The sequence below is a fragment of the Lepisma saccharinum genome, chromosome 5 (genome assembly GCF_977018435.1).
Source record: "Lepisma saccharinum chromosome 5, izLepSacc3.1, whole genome shotgun sequence".
In the NCBI taxonomy this organism is placed as follows: Eukaryota; Metazoa; Arthropoda; class Insecta; order Zygentoma; family Lepismatidae; genus Lepisma; species Lepisma saccharinum.
Genome location: NC_139233.1, coordinates 10,587,564 through 10,605,592, shown reverse-complemented (window position 1 = coordinate 10,605,592; position 18,029 = coordinate 10,587,564). Strand labels below are relative to the sequence as shown.

The 18,029-nt window shown below is 37.8% G+C and overlaps 1 protein-coding gene across 2 annotated transcripts in view; it reads left to right on the top strand.

Moving 5' to 3' along the window:
• Nucleotides 1-14,217, top strand: part of LOC145987651 (sarcospan) — a 72,260-nt gene extending 58,043 nt beyond the window's left edge. For both annotated transcript variants that reach the window (XM_083122154.1, XM_083122153.1), the window contains exons 2-4: nt 3,349-3,515; nt 7,881-7,976; nt 11,167-14,217. In XM_083122154.1, coding sequence (XP_082978280.1) covers nt 3,349-3,515; nt 7,881-7,976; nt 11,167-11,532 — 629 coding nt within the window. In that variant the 3' untranslated portion in view covers nt 11,533-14,217. The remainder of the gene's footprint in view (nt 1-3,348; nt 3,516-7,880; nt 7,977-11,166) is intronic.
• The last annotated feature ends 3,812 nt before the right edge of the window (nt 14,218-18,029 follow it).

The window sequence follows — 18,029 nt, the reverse complement described above, 5'->3', positions numbered from 1 at the left end:
AGATTGCAGTGAAAAACCTGCCAATTAGGCAGAAAACAATGAATGAATGAATGAATGAATATATATATATATATATATATATATATATATATATATATATATATGGCCTTACATTTATACCTGCCCACCCTAATCTATAAATATACAGTTTCTGCCCACCCGGTCGAAAATTTCTGGCGCCGCCCCTGCCTACAGTTTAAAGTGGGATCCGAGCCACTTGTGCCTCCACCGGGTATCGAACCCGGGACCCCTTGATTACAAGGCAATGACGCTACCACTGCGCCATGGGGGAGCATGCACTGAAAGAGATGCCGATACTTTTCTGTACTGGTGGCAGCCTCTTTAAAGATCAGCAGCCGTTTTATCTTTTTCGTCAGCATTGTTCTTATGAATTTTTTCTTCCTTTGTTTCTTCAAGTGGTCTGTCCGTGGTTTTTGATAATTGCCTACAGCTTATTAGAGTGGCCGCGGTGGCTCAGTCGGTAACGCGTCTGACTACCATGCTAAAGGTCCCGGGTTCGATCCTCGGCCGGTTCAAATCCGGGAACTTTTCTAACGATGGAAGCGGCCGATGGAAGCGGCCCCGGCGCCTACCCAGCGTCGAATAACATGGGTACCTGGGGGAAACCCTGGGGGGTAAAGGCGGTCAGGGGCATGATGCTGATCACATCACCCCCACTCACGAACGGATCAAGAAAGTGTGGGGCGTTACCCCCACAACCCCTATACGCCTTCATGGCGTGGTGCTATGCACAGGGGAACACTTTACCTTTTTTAATGTAAGTTATTATTATTATTATTATTATTATTATTATTGCTGCATTGTTGATAAACAGTTTGTTTTCCGCCTACTTGTTCTTCCTTACACTCGAGCAAACATTCCAGCTGCTTTTAAGGTATCACCTCATCAGGTCGTGCTCTGGAAATTATTTAATGCGAGTTGTAACATGAAGGGTACTGTTCTTCTTAATACGTTCTATGTATTTGTTCCACGTAACATGTCTAGTAAACGTACCATTTCAGGCTTTTTCAGAAACTGTTAGGAAGAGGCCTAATTTTCACGAAGAAATTTTGCAGTTCGTTGTTGAGGATAATGCGGCAGAAGGGTTTTTAAAGATGACGCAGTTGCTGTACTCTTGCGTTTTGTCTTGTGACATACGGAAGGTATAATGTACTATAATGTGCCGTGATTGGTTACTTTGAAAAAGGTTCAAAAATTGTGTTTTTAAGGGCAGGATAATTTCATTTTGTATTTCACTACATAGTTTAATAAGATTGCAACATATATCTGAATGTTTACACTGTGTGGCCACTTTCTTTTAGTAGAAGACTTAACACATATCATCATGGACGTCCAGGGGGAGGGCAAGGGGGGGGGGGGCAACACCCCTGGAAAATGAATGTCAATCTAAAGTTATATATTTCGCACATATATTTTAATTTCAATCAGTAATTTATATTAATCAGTAGCGGCGATTAGGGATGCAGTTGCCCCCGCACTATGCTAAACCTTATCTGCCAAGGGAAAGTAAACTGTCCTTGCCCGTTGTGGAAACATGTTGAAACCTGAATTCATCTATAGGCCTAATACGAACCACAAAACAACTGAAGAATACTTTTACCCAAATTTGATGCGTTCTCCCCCCACCCCACCCCCTCACCCGCGTAATACATAAGAAAGTTTATTTTGGTTTTTGCAACAAAAGCTGTCAAAAATTTCTAAGCGTTTGGACATTTTCTTACGATTGGCAACACTGACTGAAGGGGCTGGAAGCTTGACAGATGAGTGAAGGCTGTAAAAGTGAAGAAAAAAAAGCAAAATATAACAGGGTGAGGGTGAAGAAAGAAAGGCAGTTAAATCTGTCGAAAGATTCGTGTTTATCCTTTGTCACAGGAAGGACCACCTCGTGTTAACATATAGAAGCCACAGATGGCAGCACTGCGAAGGGAAAAAAAACACCTTCGGAGCAGAAATGCATGGAACTGCCCGACTTTTTTTTTCTGTGACATCATGTACCAGATATGTAGAACCGAACATGCGGAGCGGAAGATTTGAAAATAAACAATCGCTCGAACAGAGGAACGATATATTCAATTGCCCTTCGAGATAAACAAATATGGATCAAATATAGCACAGAAAAACATTCGTTGCTTTAGGCAAATATATATTTTTTTATTGATACGGTGAAGTAAGATTGCCTAGCCTTCGCAGAACTGAGAGTCCATTACCCTCTGCTCCCTTAAAAAATGCTTTACTCCTTGTAAAAAACTTTTCTACAATTTTTGTTCTTTTCCGTCGGTTTTCTACCCGCTATGATCAATCCAAGATTTAGAAAAACGACATAATGTAACAAACAGGATGGGTTTATAAAGTTAATAAATATTATGAATAATTTCTCTCAATAATTTTATGTGCTCCGAACCCCACTTGCAAAATATCTATTTTAGGGTGCTGGCAACGCGCATCACACGTCATGTGGATACCAACCCTCAGAAATAACCGTTCGTACCGAAGCGACACGAAAAGCTGAACTGGGCTGTTTTCTCAGTATCGTGTCACCTCGATCTTTTAGCAGCGCATACGCAGTGATGCATTTCTACAGACTGTATGGTGCCCGTGTCACATGTCGCTTCAGTCTTGAAGCTTCCTTACAGGCGTCTAAAGGAGATTTTACCACCAAAATCAGATAAATTAATCTTTTGCACAAAAGTGTAATGAGTTGAAGAAAATTGAAGGGGTTTATTAGGAGAATGTGGACAAATTTGCAGCAAGAGATTACCATATGTTTAGAAGGTACACGGTAGGAGAATTTGGTGGTACAGCAAAACCAGGTCGATGTATGAATGATTATAAGAAGCCGAACTGAATGACCTAGATTTGCGAAAACAAGTTTTGTATTTGGTTCTAGATGATATCTCCTGCTGAAACTATAAACCATTGCTCTAAAGCCTTGTAAATAACTGTTACCATGGACGTCCGCATGATTTTTTCCAGAGGGGAGCAAAGGAGGCATATTTTCCCCCATAATAGTGATGCCCTCTCAAAAACTACTATTTCAGTCTGATTGATTGAGTTGATGTTTTAAGTCCACTTTATGCACAGTAAGGCTAATCAGGACTGGACCTACAGTTTAAAGTGGGATCCGAACCACTATGTACTATTTCAGTCTGAAATTATCATGTTTCTTCAACGAATTTATAATAATTAACATAAATTACTGTGACTGAAATGAAATTATGTGTGAAATACTCGTGTATCATTTTTAGGTGGACATTCATTTTCCTTCAGGACGTCCATGACTTACGGGTGAAATATATGTTTGTAATTGCATTTCTGTTTATTTTTCAGTTCCCCGTAAGTACCTTCCTCCAGTGATGCGGCATCACAAACTAGGAACATCCTTGGCGGCCCTTCAAACGCTGCTCGGTGTGGCAGTGACGTCACTCTCGGTGTGGCTTTTGCTGTGGGCGCCATCTCTTCGATTTAGAGACATTCCACACTGGAGTGGAATTCCGGTAAGTATGATTAATTGATTCGTTTAGTTTATTTTACTTCGCCTTTCAGCCAGGTTTGGCTATTCACGAAGATGAGGATGAGCAATGATGTGTGATCAAATTGTGAAGGGGCACTCACGAAATACACCCATGTACGGGCATGGATTCGAGCCCGGGACCCCTGGTGCCGTAGTGGTAGTGCGCTATGCTAACCACTCCGCCACGGAGGACGGCCCGATAAGTATGAATTTGAAAGTAGTATTATTCTATACAAATCATAATTACAAAAGAAGCAATACGTTATTTTAAAAATCTGTAATTTACCATCTAAATATTCAATTGCACTGACTTATTAAGAACTTTTCAATTTGTATGCACTTTTCTCCTTTTATACAATTTGATACAATATTGCGGTATGGTCTGGTCCTTCTTGAACTAGCGACAGCCTAGTCAAGTAGAAGTTGTTTGTTTAGAATGTGTAGCAAGGTTTTTTCCATAAAGTTATAATTTTGCAAACAAAGCATTGCACGGTACCCTACATTTTATAACCGATAAAATCCAATGTCTGTTTTTGTTTCTTATAGTGTTGTCCACGGGGGACGAGACGGGACAGGCTTTTAAAAATTCGAGACGAGACGAGACTGACCATGTGTCATGAGACAAACGAATATTTTCGAGACGAGACAGCATTTCCACGAGATGAGACAGGCCAAAGTCTCGTCTCGTGGGCAACACTAGTTTCTTAAATCCTTCTGAACTCTGACACCGGTTTCCTCAAAATATAATTCTTTAATTTTGGGAGTATAATGAAAAATACATAATATATTTGCATGGATTTGTATTTAGTTTTTGTTATGTATTCCTCAGAACGTATATTTTGGAATTTAGTTAGTTGTTTTTTTTTTCACAAATATTTTACATTGGCAAATTTAAATTTTCCATTGTAGTAATTCCTTTAAAAAAATCTAATATTAGACCTACTATAAGAATATCACTCTCCACCTCACATTTTCCTTAGTTTTGCTACTTTGTTTACTGAAGGAGCATGTGGAGTGACAACTGCAGAGATAATGAATGGAGAAGCAGAAGGCGGGAGATATTTTCTGGGGGCAGGTAAATTTAGTATGCATCTAAGTACAATACAGAAGTACACATTTTGGACAAAAAGAACATTTATTTATTTAATAATGGTAACCTGCAATCATTAAAAGCATCTAAACATATCTATTTTTCATAAGAAATCATGCCAACTACTGACTCCTTGCAACGGTGAAGAAACAAAGACAAGACAAAATAAATAAATATAGGCACTTTTGAGAATGTTTAATATTTGGGGTTGTAACAGGAATAATCCACGTGATGCAATAGAGTTACAAAGCAAAATTACTTTAAGGTGTGAAATACTTTCCTTTAAACATCCTAATCTGCGGTGATGGCAGTTGCCCTCGGTTTATTTATACCTGTATGTTTATTGTTTCTTGAATAGATTGAATCTGATTAATTCACGAAGAACTTACATTCTTGGCCGACAGAGTGCAGTGAGGTATGGAGACTCTGTTGAGTAGCGACATCATTGTCGATTCTCAGAACTTTATCTTCGCTGTAACTTTTCGCATTCGCTAAACACCGGAAAATATTGATTGTTGCCGGAAAGTGGTTGTTTAGTTTAGTCTTTATTGCATAAAATGAGATGATTTTTTTTCTTGGTAAGTAGGGATATAACGCGAACGTGAAAAAAAATGAAAATGTAATAACATAACTTTGTTTAGTCAGCAACCTGTCCTTTTGCAGGAAGGGACGAAATGCCCCATGTTTTTCGTCGAGTGTTATTTGCCTATTATTCAGATTAGGATCTTTAGCACAAGTAGAATGAAGTATTTTAACATGTTTTTTTGTTTTGTTAAGAAGGCTTTTTTGGAGAGTCCGAAGCAGTTAAATGTTGATTGATGTGGGAATTCTGTCACTCAAGTTCTGTGGCGACTACAAAAGACTAAGAATAAACATCTATTATTATTATGAAATTTAAATGCTGATTACAGTATGTTTTGAAATCCAGAATTTTGGGGAAAATAACGCAAGAAGTGAGAGAAATAACAATGAATTATAAATGCGAAAAATTAATGTCCTATTTATTATGAGAATTTTCTAATGAAACCTTACTGTATTTTATGTAGATAATGCATTCATTTTGTTCTTACGCACCATTATAATGAAAAAAAGTAAGTTCCATAGCACTACTTTTACTATGCAGAAAATATTATTATACTTTTTAACAAACGTTCACAACATCTCTGACTATTGTAAAATTTAAATTGTACACGTTAATCTTGACGAGGAGAAGGCGGAGGGGAAATATGTTAATTTAATTTTAATAGACACATTTCTTTCTGTGCATCTTCACAACACCTAAACGTACTTATTTGTGTACTTATTTAACCCTTTTTTCGCCACAAATTTTTCACTTGCTAAATTTACATCATCCTTTGCGCAACAGCCCTGAAGGGCCTTGGCTTACCTACCGACTGCCGGTCTCCCTCCCACGCTTTCCTTCGTCACCTCTGAGCGTGGAGATCTGCAACCAGTATTGGAATAGTCGGGGGGTCAGCCCGACGTATCCCCAGCCGTTATAGTAGGTTTCCGGGACCGGATGACGCTTTCTCATTCGAAACACCCCAATTTCCTCACGATGGTGGGTTGCCACCGGCCCTATACGTAGGCCGAATAAATTCCGACAAGAGCCGGATTCGAAACTACGCCGTCCCGCAGCGAACGATCTTAAGACGAGTGAACACCTTAACCCGCTCGGCTACGCTTTACATTAAATAACTTTTAGAGACACTAAAAATCGAAAGCCGATGTTTTTTGTTTCCATGTACAGGGTGACTACAAAAATTTTGGTGTTGCATATCTGCAATGTTAGCGTAAAGAGGTATAAAAATTGTAAAATTTGAGAAAATTTGTCTGACTGCTACCAGAATAATTTTATTCTTCTATAACATACAACCATTGTGTTTGAGAAGTTTTTATCAACATAAAGTATTACTTATGCAGTCGTGGCGCACTTATTTGCATTTCTTTACATAGTTGTATACACTATGAATATTACTGTGCTCTGAAAAATATACTTTACAGGAATATTGCGTATACGTATTAGCTGGACGAAATTACTTCAACTTCACATTAGATTACTGTTAGAGTCACTGATAATGCAAAACAAATGCCATTTTGTTTCAATATACAGGGTGACTATGAAAATGAATTTATTGTTTTCAGTTGACTGTTGATCATCAACAATTAGCTGTTTATTATCGTCAGTTGACTGCTTATCATCATTCATTGTTACAGATTGAGTATGAATTTCTCTCTCTCCCACTGTGTCAAAGGGGAAGTTGTCAGCGAGGATCATGTTGTCATCAGCTTTCTTCTTTATCTGCAAACTTCTGCTGTCTCTGGAGGAAGCACGACAATGTTCATGGGATGAATTTGCAAGCATCTGTAATGCTTGAGTGGTTGGTTTGGTTTATTTCTGCCACTTTTGGGGCATCGATGAAGAGACACTCACAAATAACACACATGCCCAGGCCCCCGGGTTCGAATCCGGCCTGGCCATGGATGTTTGTGAGTGTCCATTCATCAATTTCATCATATCATCACTCATCTCCATCTTCGCAAATTAGCCAAAAGTGGCACAGAGGGTGAAGTAAAATAAATCAATCAAACACACATGCCCAGGCCAGGATTCGAACCCAGGACTCCTGGCATTGTATCATGCTGTGCTAACCACTTCATCATGGAGGTCGGCTAATGCCTCATCAAGTGTGATCAACTTTTCACGGTGCATAGTTGTTGTGTATCGTACTTACTTATATCTGAAACGCAACATGAATGTGTTAGGACAGATTCCTAGATAGAAAGTTGTAAATAATTTTTTATAGCCTTTTACGCTGATATTGCATATATGGTAGCTACACTAATAAATATATCATAATGACTCCAACAAATCAAAACAGAGATGAATTCCTTGCAGCGTGTTTTCTAGCAGGATATGTGATGAACACAATCACGGTTTCAAATATGACAGTGTTGCCAGGTAAAAAAAATATAGAAAATATGACGTCATCAGAAAAAATTGCTACTATTTGTAATGTAATAATACCAGCACATGAACACTTATTGTACTGTTTTAAGTAAAATAATGAAGAATGGGCTTCTTTCATGTTAATAACCCAGACTTCAGAAAAATTTACCATTTTAAATCCATTTTTAAAAATATTTTTGGGGTGTTGCAGATCTGCAACTTCAGCGAAAAATGGGTTAACTAACCTGAATGTTAGTGAAGAATAGTTTTGTTACTTGACAAGTAATATGTACTCCTCTGTCTTACAGTTGCTATGCGCTGGCATCTTTGGCCTGTTTCTCCTCTGCTGTTGCCGCAAGGAGTATCCCGGCATGCCCCGCGGCTGGTGTGTCTTTGGCGTGAAGGTACAGTATATTGTAAGTAAGCTGTCTGGGGAGGGAGGGGATGGCATGGACCCTATACCCTTCCCTCAGCATGGTTTGTCCAGAGTTTCAACTGCAAGTATTTACATGGCATAACGGAAGGTGTTGCGAAGATGGAAAAAAAATGGTTTCCATTATGTCATATGTGTGTCTTGGTATAGGAAAATAACAGGAAAGTAAATAAAAGCTGTGACTTCCAAGATTTTTACATACAAGGCGAGTCGATCAGTCTCACTGCCAGTGCACCTCGGATATTATGCGCAAAGTGGCTTGCCCAGGATGTTTGAATTTCCTGCCTTTGATGTTGTTTTTGTTTTAGGAATAGAGTAACTCCGGGATGTTTTTTTCAGTGCCCTACCAAACTAAGAATTGTCAATGAATAATTCATCAGAGAGGTTAAATGAGGTAATTGAAGTTCAATCTTTACAGCGACGTGATTTTTTATGATAAAAATATCCTTTGAGGCGAGAAAAACAGGATTTTTTAAAAAATTATACATTGGCCATCTCTCCCTAAGCATCCGGGGGAGATGGCCATGTAGTTTCCGAAGTTAACAAGCATAGCTCAATGTGTATTAACATAGCAAAAGTAGTTTGTTGTATTCATTATGCATAAAGAATTACAAACCGAACTTCTGTAAAATAATGTATCACAATAATCAAGTTTCTGCCTTCTAAACAAAATTAAACCATTATACAATTATAACCTGAACTTCTGAAAAAGAATGTCTGGCACTAATAGGCTAATGACATTACTGCCTTGAAAAATGGAAGTGAATCATTAGACAGGATTTTAAAGAAAAACATTTCTATCAACACAAACACTACCACTATCACTACTACCATCTTTTGTTTTTCTTTGTTATTATTTTTCCACAGGGCAAACAAACATCAATTAATGTAGTGCATGAATGAGAAAAGGGACATTAAGTTGACTGACCTTAATATTTTATTCGTTCTTTTTACTTCGCTTTTCTGCCACGAAGATGAGGATGAGTGATGATATGACGAAAGTGATGAAGAGACACTCACAAATAACACCCATGCCCAGGCTGGTATTTGAGCCCAGGACCAATGGAGTAATAGCATGCTGCGCTAACCACTACTCCACGGAAGCAGGCTACTGACCTTAATACTGTAGATTTTTCATTTTTAAAAAATGAATAGCCCCATACAATGACTGTGAATTGCACCGTCATTGAAGGCACATATGGGGTGCAGAAGTAGGGCTCTATACATTCTTGATCTGGGTCATAGTGCAGGTGATGTGATCAGCACCATGCTTCAGCCACTTTACTCCCCCCTCCACACAGGGTTGCCCACAGATGCACATCGATGAGAGGCTGAAGGAACCCCAGAGCTGCTTGTGCAGGGAGATTGCTTGAAAAATTACCTCAAATCACCCATGCCAGTTATCGAACCTGGGTCTCCTACGTGGCAGTCAAGATGCCATACCAAATCTTTCGGTGGTCAACTCTCTTGGAAAAAAATTGGCCATCTATCCCATTTGTATGGATGAGATGGCCATGGTGTCTGATTAAAACGGGTCAGAGTTACAACAAGAAACCTAATCTAAATACAACATACAAACTTTTTATGATAAACTTCCAAATATTATCTCTTAGGAACGCTTGACTTCCACACACAAAAAATAATCGACAAGCCTGAAAACAATAATGAGGAAAAACTCGCGGGCTTTTAACAATATGCAAACGAACTTTCTCAACAATTGAACAATTGGTTGCTTCGACAAAGGCTTGCCGCAAACTGAGTTACATTTAAATCCCGCTGCTCTTGAAGAAATGAGAGCAGTTAGTTACCATCTCTCACGCGTGGCCATCCATCCCGGAGTTACCCTACTAAACTGGGGAGGGGGAGTTATGGCTCTCACCCCCCACCCTGCACTTGGGCACGTTACTGTACGCGCATTCATAATTTCACCAATGATTTCAGCCTCCCTGATGGCATAATAGTAATGTCGTCACCTTGTAACCAAGCGGTCCTGTGTTCGATACCAGTAGTTTGAATCCCACTTTAAAACTGCAGTTCCAGTCCCAATTAGCCTATCTGTGCATAAAGCACATATTTTATAATTATATACAGATATTTATTATATAAAAATAAATTATGCTCTGTTGAGAAAACATTTTCAAAGTATAAGGAAACAACCAACACAAATGTTAGGGCATCCATTGGGACAAAAGCTTGAAATAAAAGTTTAAAAAATATATTGCATTAGGGCAATATTGTGACAACAATAACTGCTGTAAATTTCAAGCTATTGAGGCAAAATATTTGCAACTGTTAGATACAATGAAGTATTAATCTCATTTTATATGTGAGCAAAATTGGTCTACGGGTTCGAAGATGGCAGATGAGAAATCCAGTTCTCCCTTTCTTGTCACATATATTCAAATTTGCTCATGTTTTTGCAGACTACATTTCTGGAGTAACAGAAATTTCTCTTTTTGACCACTGGAAATTTTGCAAATACCACATACCACAAATACCACATCACCACCACATTTCTCTTTTTGACCACTGGAAATTTTGCAAATACCACATCACTAGTGGCACAACGAAATGATAAAAACATGAAACAACACCAGATATTAATTATTTCTAACTTTTCACAACCACGCATGCTTTATAATTGTAGTTATGTATAATAGCTGTTTAAAATAATATAATATACTGAGAAAGTAGTTCCTTTTAACTAGTGCATGTTAACATAATCGTATTATTTTAGAAGTACTACAACTTCAATTTTAAAGTGAATTCTTCATTTGACCTTGTTAGTTAAGTCGCATCAATTTCCTTAGAATATGTTTTATGGTTGTGTGTACGAAAAATGCCTAGAGAAATAAGTCACAAAATGCCAACATTGGTGTGATTCTACAGAATTTCACCATAAAGAAATTCTCGAAATCAACTTCTTGGCATAAAAAGAAATGTCTAATGGGCCTTTCTCTCTGGAACAGGACTAAATAAGAAATGCTAAAATGGAGGTTTTCATTAGTTGCATCATCCTTAAATTTATGATATATTTATTAATATGTCATTCTTATCTCTCCAAGTCTCAACGTCAACTCCTATAACTTCACCTTATTAGAATTAAGCTATCATGGTGGAATAGAACAGTAGGATTTTTCTTCTTTTTCTTTACATTTCAGGTTATTAGCATCGCCCTGTCTGTAATAGCTGTCGTAGTCTGTTTCTGTGCATGCGTGTTTGCACTCATCCACCTAACGTTCTTGGCACAGATGTCATGTGAACCCACACACGAGTTCAACGCTACCTGCATCTGCCGGGACTCGATCACCAAGCCATCCAGGATCTACCGCTACGAGGACCTCAACTGTCTTGAAGTGGAGAACATCCTCACCGTGCTTCTGATTGGCTCCTGTGCATCCAATGGCATTGCCGGAGTTGTTTCATCATGGTACGTTTTCCTTCACTGGACTAGCAGATACATGTACTTGTACACAGGAGTGAGAACGAATGAAAACAAACCGATCGTGATCACAAACCGTTTGTGACATTGTTCTAGTGTGTTCTATAATACAGTGCCTCTTCTTAACGTAGGCAGAAATGAAGCACAAATACTCAAATGCCGTGGATTTAGCCAACTCTAGCATAATAATATTCACACTAATGCAAGTTAGGTAAGCCTTTTTAACAGCTAGATCATGCGCTATGAAAGCAAATGTGAATTTAGTCTTAGGTTAAAAGGTTGTCGTATTGTAACATTCATTATGTTGTGAGAGAGTTACCGTTTAGTTCAAAGATATGTAAGGCTGGTGAGAAATGTTGAACATCAACTATTGATGCTAGAATGAAACTACACAAAGAGGATAATGTATAAGAGTGATGAGTAAGTAACTTATATTGCTGGACCCAAATGCCACCCTAGATCCAATAGTACTGTTTGATTAGTTTTGTGATGGTTTGCAAGTTGCTGGAGATAAATGTGAGAAAACTCTTGATCAACAGGGAGTAGTACGTAAAACGATTGACTTGGCAACATTGTAAGAAATCAGATTTCTTCTCCTTGTTGTATATAGCACCTTCTCTGAATGCTGCCAAATACAACTGAAATTAAAGCTTCTTGCTAGGAGCTAACGAAGGAAACAAATGAATAGTCACGTGAATCAAAATGATTAATTTGATAGGAAGAAAGCAGTTGAGTGTAAATATGCTGAGTACAATTAGTAGTAGCTCTAGGTTAGTAGAGTCATTTGGATCATCTCCAGCTGACTATGTGCAGTGTGCATCTAGTTATCGAGCTTGCTAAGAGTTTAGAGCGTGGTGCTGGGTTGAAATGATGTCAGCAGCTCGCTTCTTGATTGGATAATCTTGATGGAAAAATATTGTACTTTACTTCTCTCATCATCCTATCTTTGAAGCAGCCCCCCCCCCCCCCCAACATCAAATATCTGATCGTGGTGAGAAATACATTAGCACCTCCTCCACCTCGACGAACACAATCACATAATTTTCCAAATTTTGAATACACCATAATCATAGGTAAGACAATAGACCTGTATCTGGGTATTTACCCACTGCACAGAATAGTGAGCAAGATGTGAGCAAATGTTATTCACCTTAATAACTTCCCTTTTCAACATTTAGGAGCAAAGGCAAACTCCCCAATCCTGTGAGGAATCTGAAAGAAAGGTTTGTCAATTGTACCACTTCCTCTGCAACAAATCACTTGCAGAACTCTTAACTGTATCAACAATCTCTTATTAGTACAAAGCTATTCTGCAAGAAGAATTGCACATTTGGCCTTATTTCTCTCTCTGTTTTATTGGTTGTTATATTTTTGCCACAATTATGAATGGCATGCAGAGAACAGATAAAACAATTATACTCTTTCTAGAACTACTGTGTAAAAATACCATTATTAATTAATATTAAGAATGTTTTACACATCATAAAGTCATGTATGATAATTCTTCTTCCTTGCAAAGTATAATTCTAGTAGGTAGGAATCGTAGCTTTCCTGGCAACTTGATTCAAACAAGTGTTCTTGTGTTACCAGCGATGTTAAATTGGCATTAGTGTCCAACATTTCAAACTCATCTCCATTTCAAGAACTACCCTTTTTTCAAAACAATATACAGGGTGCTTGTTGAATAAAATTTTAATTTTTTACTTAAATATGAGGGGAAAACATGCCTTCTGAAAGAATTTACTGAAGGCGCAATTGATTCCATGCATAACATATATCACGTTGCAGTACTTGACAATCGTACATTCTTTTTAAACTCATCTAATCAAAAAACTGGCTGTGATTTGCGAAACTGAGTGTCCTAAAAAATTGAAACTGTATACTTCTAGTCCTTTATATATATAGTTATTTATCAACTCAAACAGATATTGCAATACTACTGTAATAACGTACCACAATATGAAACCGTATAATAGTGCATCCATCTTGGGTGTGAAAATAAAAGAAAAATCTTTCAAAATTCAAAATTGTTTTTCTATGTGATATATTAGCACTGGTCAACTACCTCCCCCCAGCAAAATAATATGAACTAGGTAAGAGGTGTAATAAATGTGCTTGCCCCTACCTATACCCTCTGGTGCTGCCAACTGATTAGGAATTGAACCTTGGTTGAGGTGTTAAGAAAAAGGAAAGTGTAAGTTTTCTATGTGTATATAAGTTATACCAACCAGAATGAAATTCTTGTGAGAGAACTTGTAAATATGGATTTACATAACAATGAAAACTGAATGTGCAAAACTTGTGGTTGCAGTGTTGAAAATGAGTAATTTTGTAATAAAGGAGAAGGCTGTTAAGTGAACCTAAAGACTACATCAATGTGTTCATATAATAGAGCAAAGTAAATCTAGGTTTTGAAAATGCATCTCATTATCAACAATAACGTTTGAGATCCTAGATTACTAATTGGTAATAACAGATTGTGATGTATGCTTAACTATGCATGTAGTCATTACTTCTTTTGAAAAGTAACAAACAAGATTCTATTGTACATACATCTGCAATTTATGTTCATATCTATGTTTAAACAAGGGTATTTATACAGCAAGTGAGTGGCGAAAAAACATTCACTTTGAAGTATCCAAGTTTATATATATTTGTGATGCATCCTTTCTCTAAATGTCTTTAAGAATACATTTCTTTGAAGCTTTGTAAAGTAATTTATGAAACGGGTGATTATGAAATTGAATAAATGGTTTCTTATTTTTCTTAATTTCCATATTTTCATTTTATGTTAACTAATTTTAGTGTTTTTTTTTTACAAAACCTATTCAAAACGAAAAACGAATATGGTTACTGGTTTTATTTTACACACACATTCAATTGTGCTGGAGTGCTTTTGAGCACTGCTAGGCTGGATATTTTTATCGGGGGTAGGGGGGGGGGATGATTTGTGAAGTTTGGGGATAGGTGGGAGGATGGTTGTTTCAATGTGGAGACAATGAAGCAAGTTCAGAAGTATTCCATTCCAGAGGGTGACCCTTGCATAGAATGGTTATCTAGTTTATCCTATCGTACTTAAAAATACACTTTTCTGAAAGATAATATAACTGTCAATGGCAACCCTGAATCTGTATCACATAGCTGCATACATACAGGATGTAAGTGGCCGTTTCTTTATGGATTCTGGCAAAATATTACGAAGAAGATTTTCGTCTAGATGTTCTCTTCACGCTGTGAAAATTTATTGGGTGTTTCATGGCAACACCCTGTATACCACACACACACACACAAAGATTAAAACAACAATTTTCATCGATTTCAGTTTTGAATCCAGGAATAGGCTTGGGTGCAATTTTTGAGCTCTCCTTCATCACTTTACATCTACTCATCAGTCAGCCTCAATCCTCATCGCCGATTTTTTTCAAACATGGCAGAAAAAAGACTCAGAATATCAAGTATCTTAATTTTATACATTAAAACATTTTAAAAATTATGTATTTTAACCCTTGAGGCAAGTTGTAATTTTCATGTCAGTGTGGTCAATACTTGCACGCCTGTACTGCAGATAAAATTATCGACTGCTAGGTTATAAATGTCACTAAAATACTTTTTCTCTTCTGCTATAAAATCGCTATTTCCAAAACGACACAGTGCACTACATAACCCCCACCCCCACCCCAAGTTGGTCCAAATCCACAGATTAACAATACACCAGTCCCAATAGTTACATATTCGAGATGAAAAAGCATAAAAAGTATATCAATGGACGAAAACGCTGTGCAAATATCAACAAATTTGGCTGCGCAACTTCTGAACACGGCTCGGCAACACTGCTTGCTAAGTCGAGATTCCTGTTTTGGTAGCCACCCAGTGGGATAGAGATTTTCTTGATAGTATATTAAGCCCCTATCACACGGAACTGGATTTCTAGTTGGAATGCTCTAGTTGACGCTGGACTGGCTACCCATTTGCTAGTTTTCGCCTCACACGGTACTTGTTATACCGTACTTGTCGATAGTCTTTCTTTCCCATAATGGCGGCCGCGCGAGATGTAAACAACGTATCACTTCACACTTTTTAAATACGATAACTATCCAACCGAGAAAAATATTGCATCGCATTAAATGGTTTTAGGTAGAGAAGAACGGCGCTGTTAAAATACATACTTTACAACGTTTACTATACACGTATGGAAGAATATTTTAGCTTTTTCAATTGTACACACGCCTTTCGTGTTGTATGCACTCGGAAGCCACAGACAAAAAAAGGCTACTTTACAAACTCACAGATTATCTTCACATGGCCAAACTTTGCTCTGATTGGCTGTTCCACAGAATCTAGTCGAAGAAGTTAGTAGCAATTAGAACATGTCCTATTCCTCAAAACCAGTCAAGCAGTCAGCCAGGCGGCCATGATTGCTACCCAGAAAGTCAGTTCATCGCCAACTAGGGCATTCCAACTGGAAATCCAGTTCCGTGTGATAGGGGCTTTAATTGCTATCTCGTGTGGAAACCAGGGAAAACCAAAGGCTTGTTGTAACCTGATATACACTACTTGTACTTCGATTTGTGATCCCTTAGTTTTTTTTAGTTATATCTGAAGTAGATGTAAGAAGTCAGGCGGAAGTGATGACACAAACTGAAAGTGATCTTTAATGCAACTTTACTGGCATCGAATCTCATTGGACAAACTTGGGGAAATATGAATTAATCCATGCACAGAATATCGCGTTACTGGGAACTATATTGACAACATGACTAGGTAAGGGAGCTTTCACACCGGAGTGATAAGCCAAACCAGCCCATAAAGTCTATAAGAAAGCACCCACAACCATGGACGTCCGGAAGGGAAGGGGGGCACTGCACCCCCCTGGAAAATGAATGTCAACCTAAATTGTATATATTTCACACAATTTTATTTGTCACATTAATTTATGTTAATTATTATAAGGGCGTTGAAGGAACATAATAATTTCAGACTTAAGCAATGCTTTTGAGTGGGCATCACTCACTGTTATCGAAAAAAATGCCTCCTGGGGAAAAATTACCTTGCTTGCCCCTCCCTGGAAAACATATGCAGACGTCCATGTTCACAACGTATGCGAACAACAGGCCGGAACGACACGTTGCACACCATTGAGAAAACTGTCCAGTCCGAGCAACACGTGCAGTTTGTCCTGTCTCTTCATTACTGAGGGTTCGTTTTCAAGCGACATGTGTCACTTGTCGCTTTGGTCTTAAACAGTGAACGGGAAGAAGAAGCAGCAAGAATCGGAAAAGATGAGGTAAGTGTTAATAGAAGTAGTAGGCCACGCCATTGGCATATCAATTTTATATGTTGGTTATTTTTACGTCGCTTTTTTCTACTTAAATTAATCGTGGCGATGAGGATATATGATGAATGGACGAAATGCACGATGGAATAAACACAATGAAACCGGTAATCAGGATTCGAACCTGATATCTCTGGCGTCGCAGCACGTTGATAATATGCAGCTACGGAGACCGGCTGCATATTATCAAATGGACTGGACTAATGAATTCAAACAACAATTACGATAGTTGCCAGGATATAAGGATAAAATTAATTTCCATTGCTAGTGCTTATTACTGTCAATATTTCCAAGTATGCCAAAGATTTCATCTTTGTTATTCTCGTTTTTCCTTATAATTACCAGTATAGCATATGTAGAATCAAGTAAGTAATAAGCTTAAGTCTTATCTTTAATAATTGTAGTCTGTTCATTCGCACTAGGATGTACTATGAGCAATCTTTATATTTTTCACTTTTTAAACTCACTATTATTCATCCGATTATGCAACCTTTAAAGCTACAATTTTCATTTCTGCTGTTCTTATAATGTATCAAATTATTTATAGCAATAGTATTTGATGCATGTTACTTACCAAGTTCCATAGCCATGACTAAACAATAGCACAGATCACTATATCACAAACTCGGCCTGCCGTTATCATTTTTAGTTAGCTTATACAGTGGGATCCATGAGTATTACCGTGCAAATTGTCCATCACCATGTTCGTGCACTTTATTTGACCCAATAAGAGCTTCAAGAATTGAAAGAAAACTCAAAATAAGCTGTTGACAACTTCTGCACCAGCATACTTAAAAACATATAGAATGTAAGATAAACATTAATGAAAATAGTCATGGACAATTTGAACGGTAATACTCATAGATCCCACTATACCGCTTCGATTTCCAACCGGTCTGTCTTTGAGGCTGCGTAAGCCTATTAAACTTTTCAGAATATTCATATGAACAACAGAAAAAACAAGCCACACGAAAATTGATGTGAATTCTCTAGAAGGAATTCTATGCAGATGCATTTTTTTTAGAATTTGTATTATAACGGTTCTTGGAAAGAAGTGGAACTTTTGAAAAAGGCTGGCTGGCGTCAAAAGTCCAGCGGAGCGTTAAGTTTGTTGCATTAGTATTTGCACACTTTCGCTCTTCGCCAGCACGTGTACGGATGCAAAGTTCTTAATACCAGAATTGATTATTATTAAAACTCTAACCTTTGACCACGATAACGTGCGTAGCCAAATTTTGACCAGATTTCCG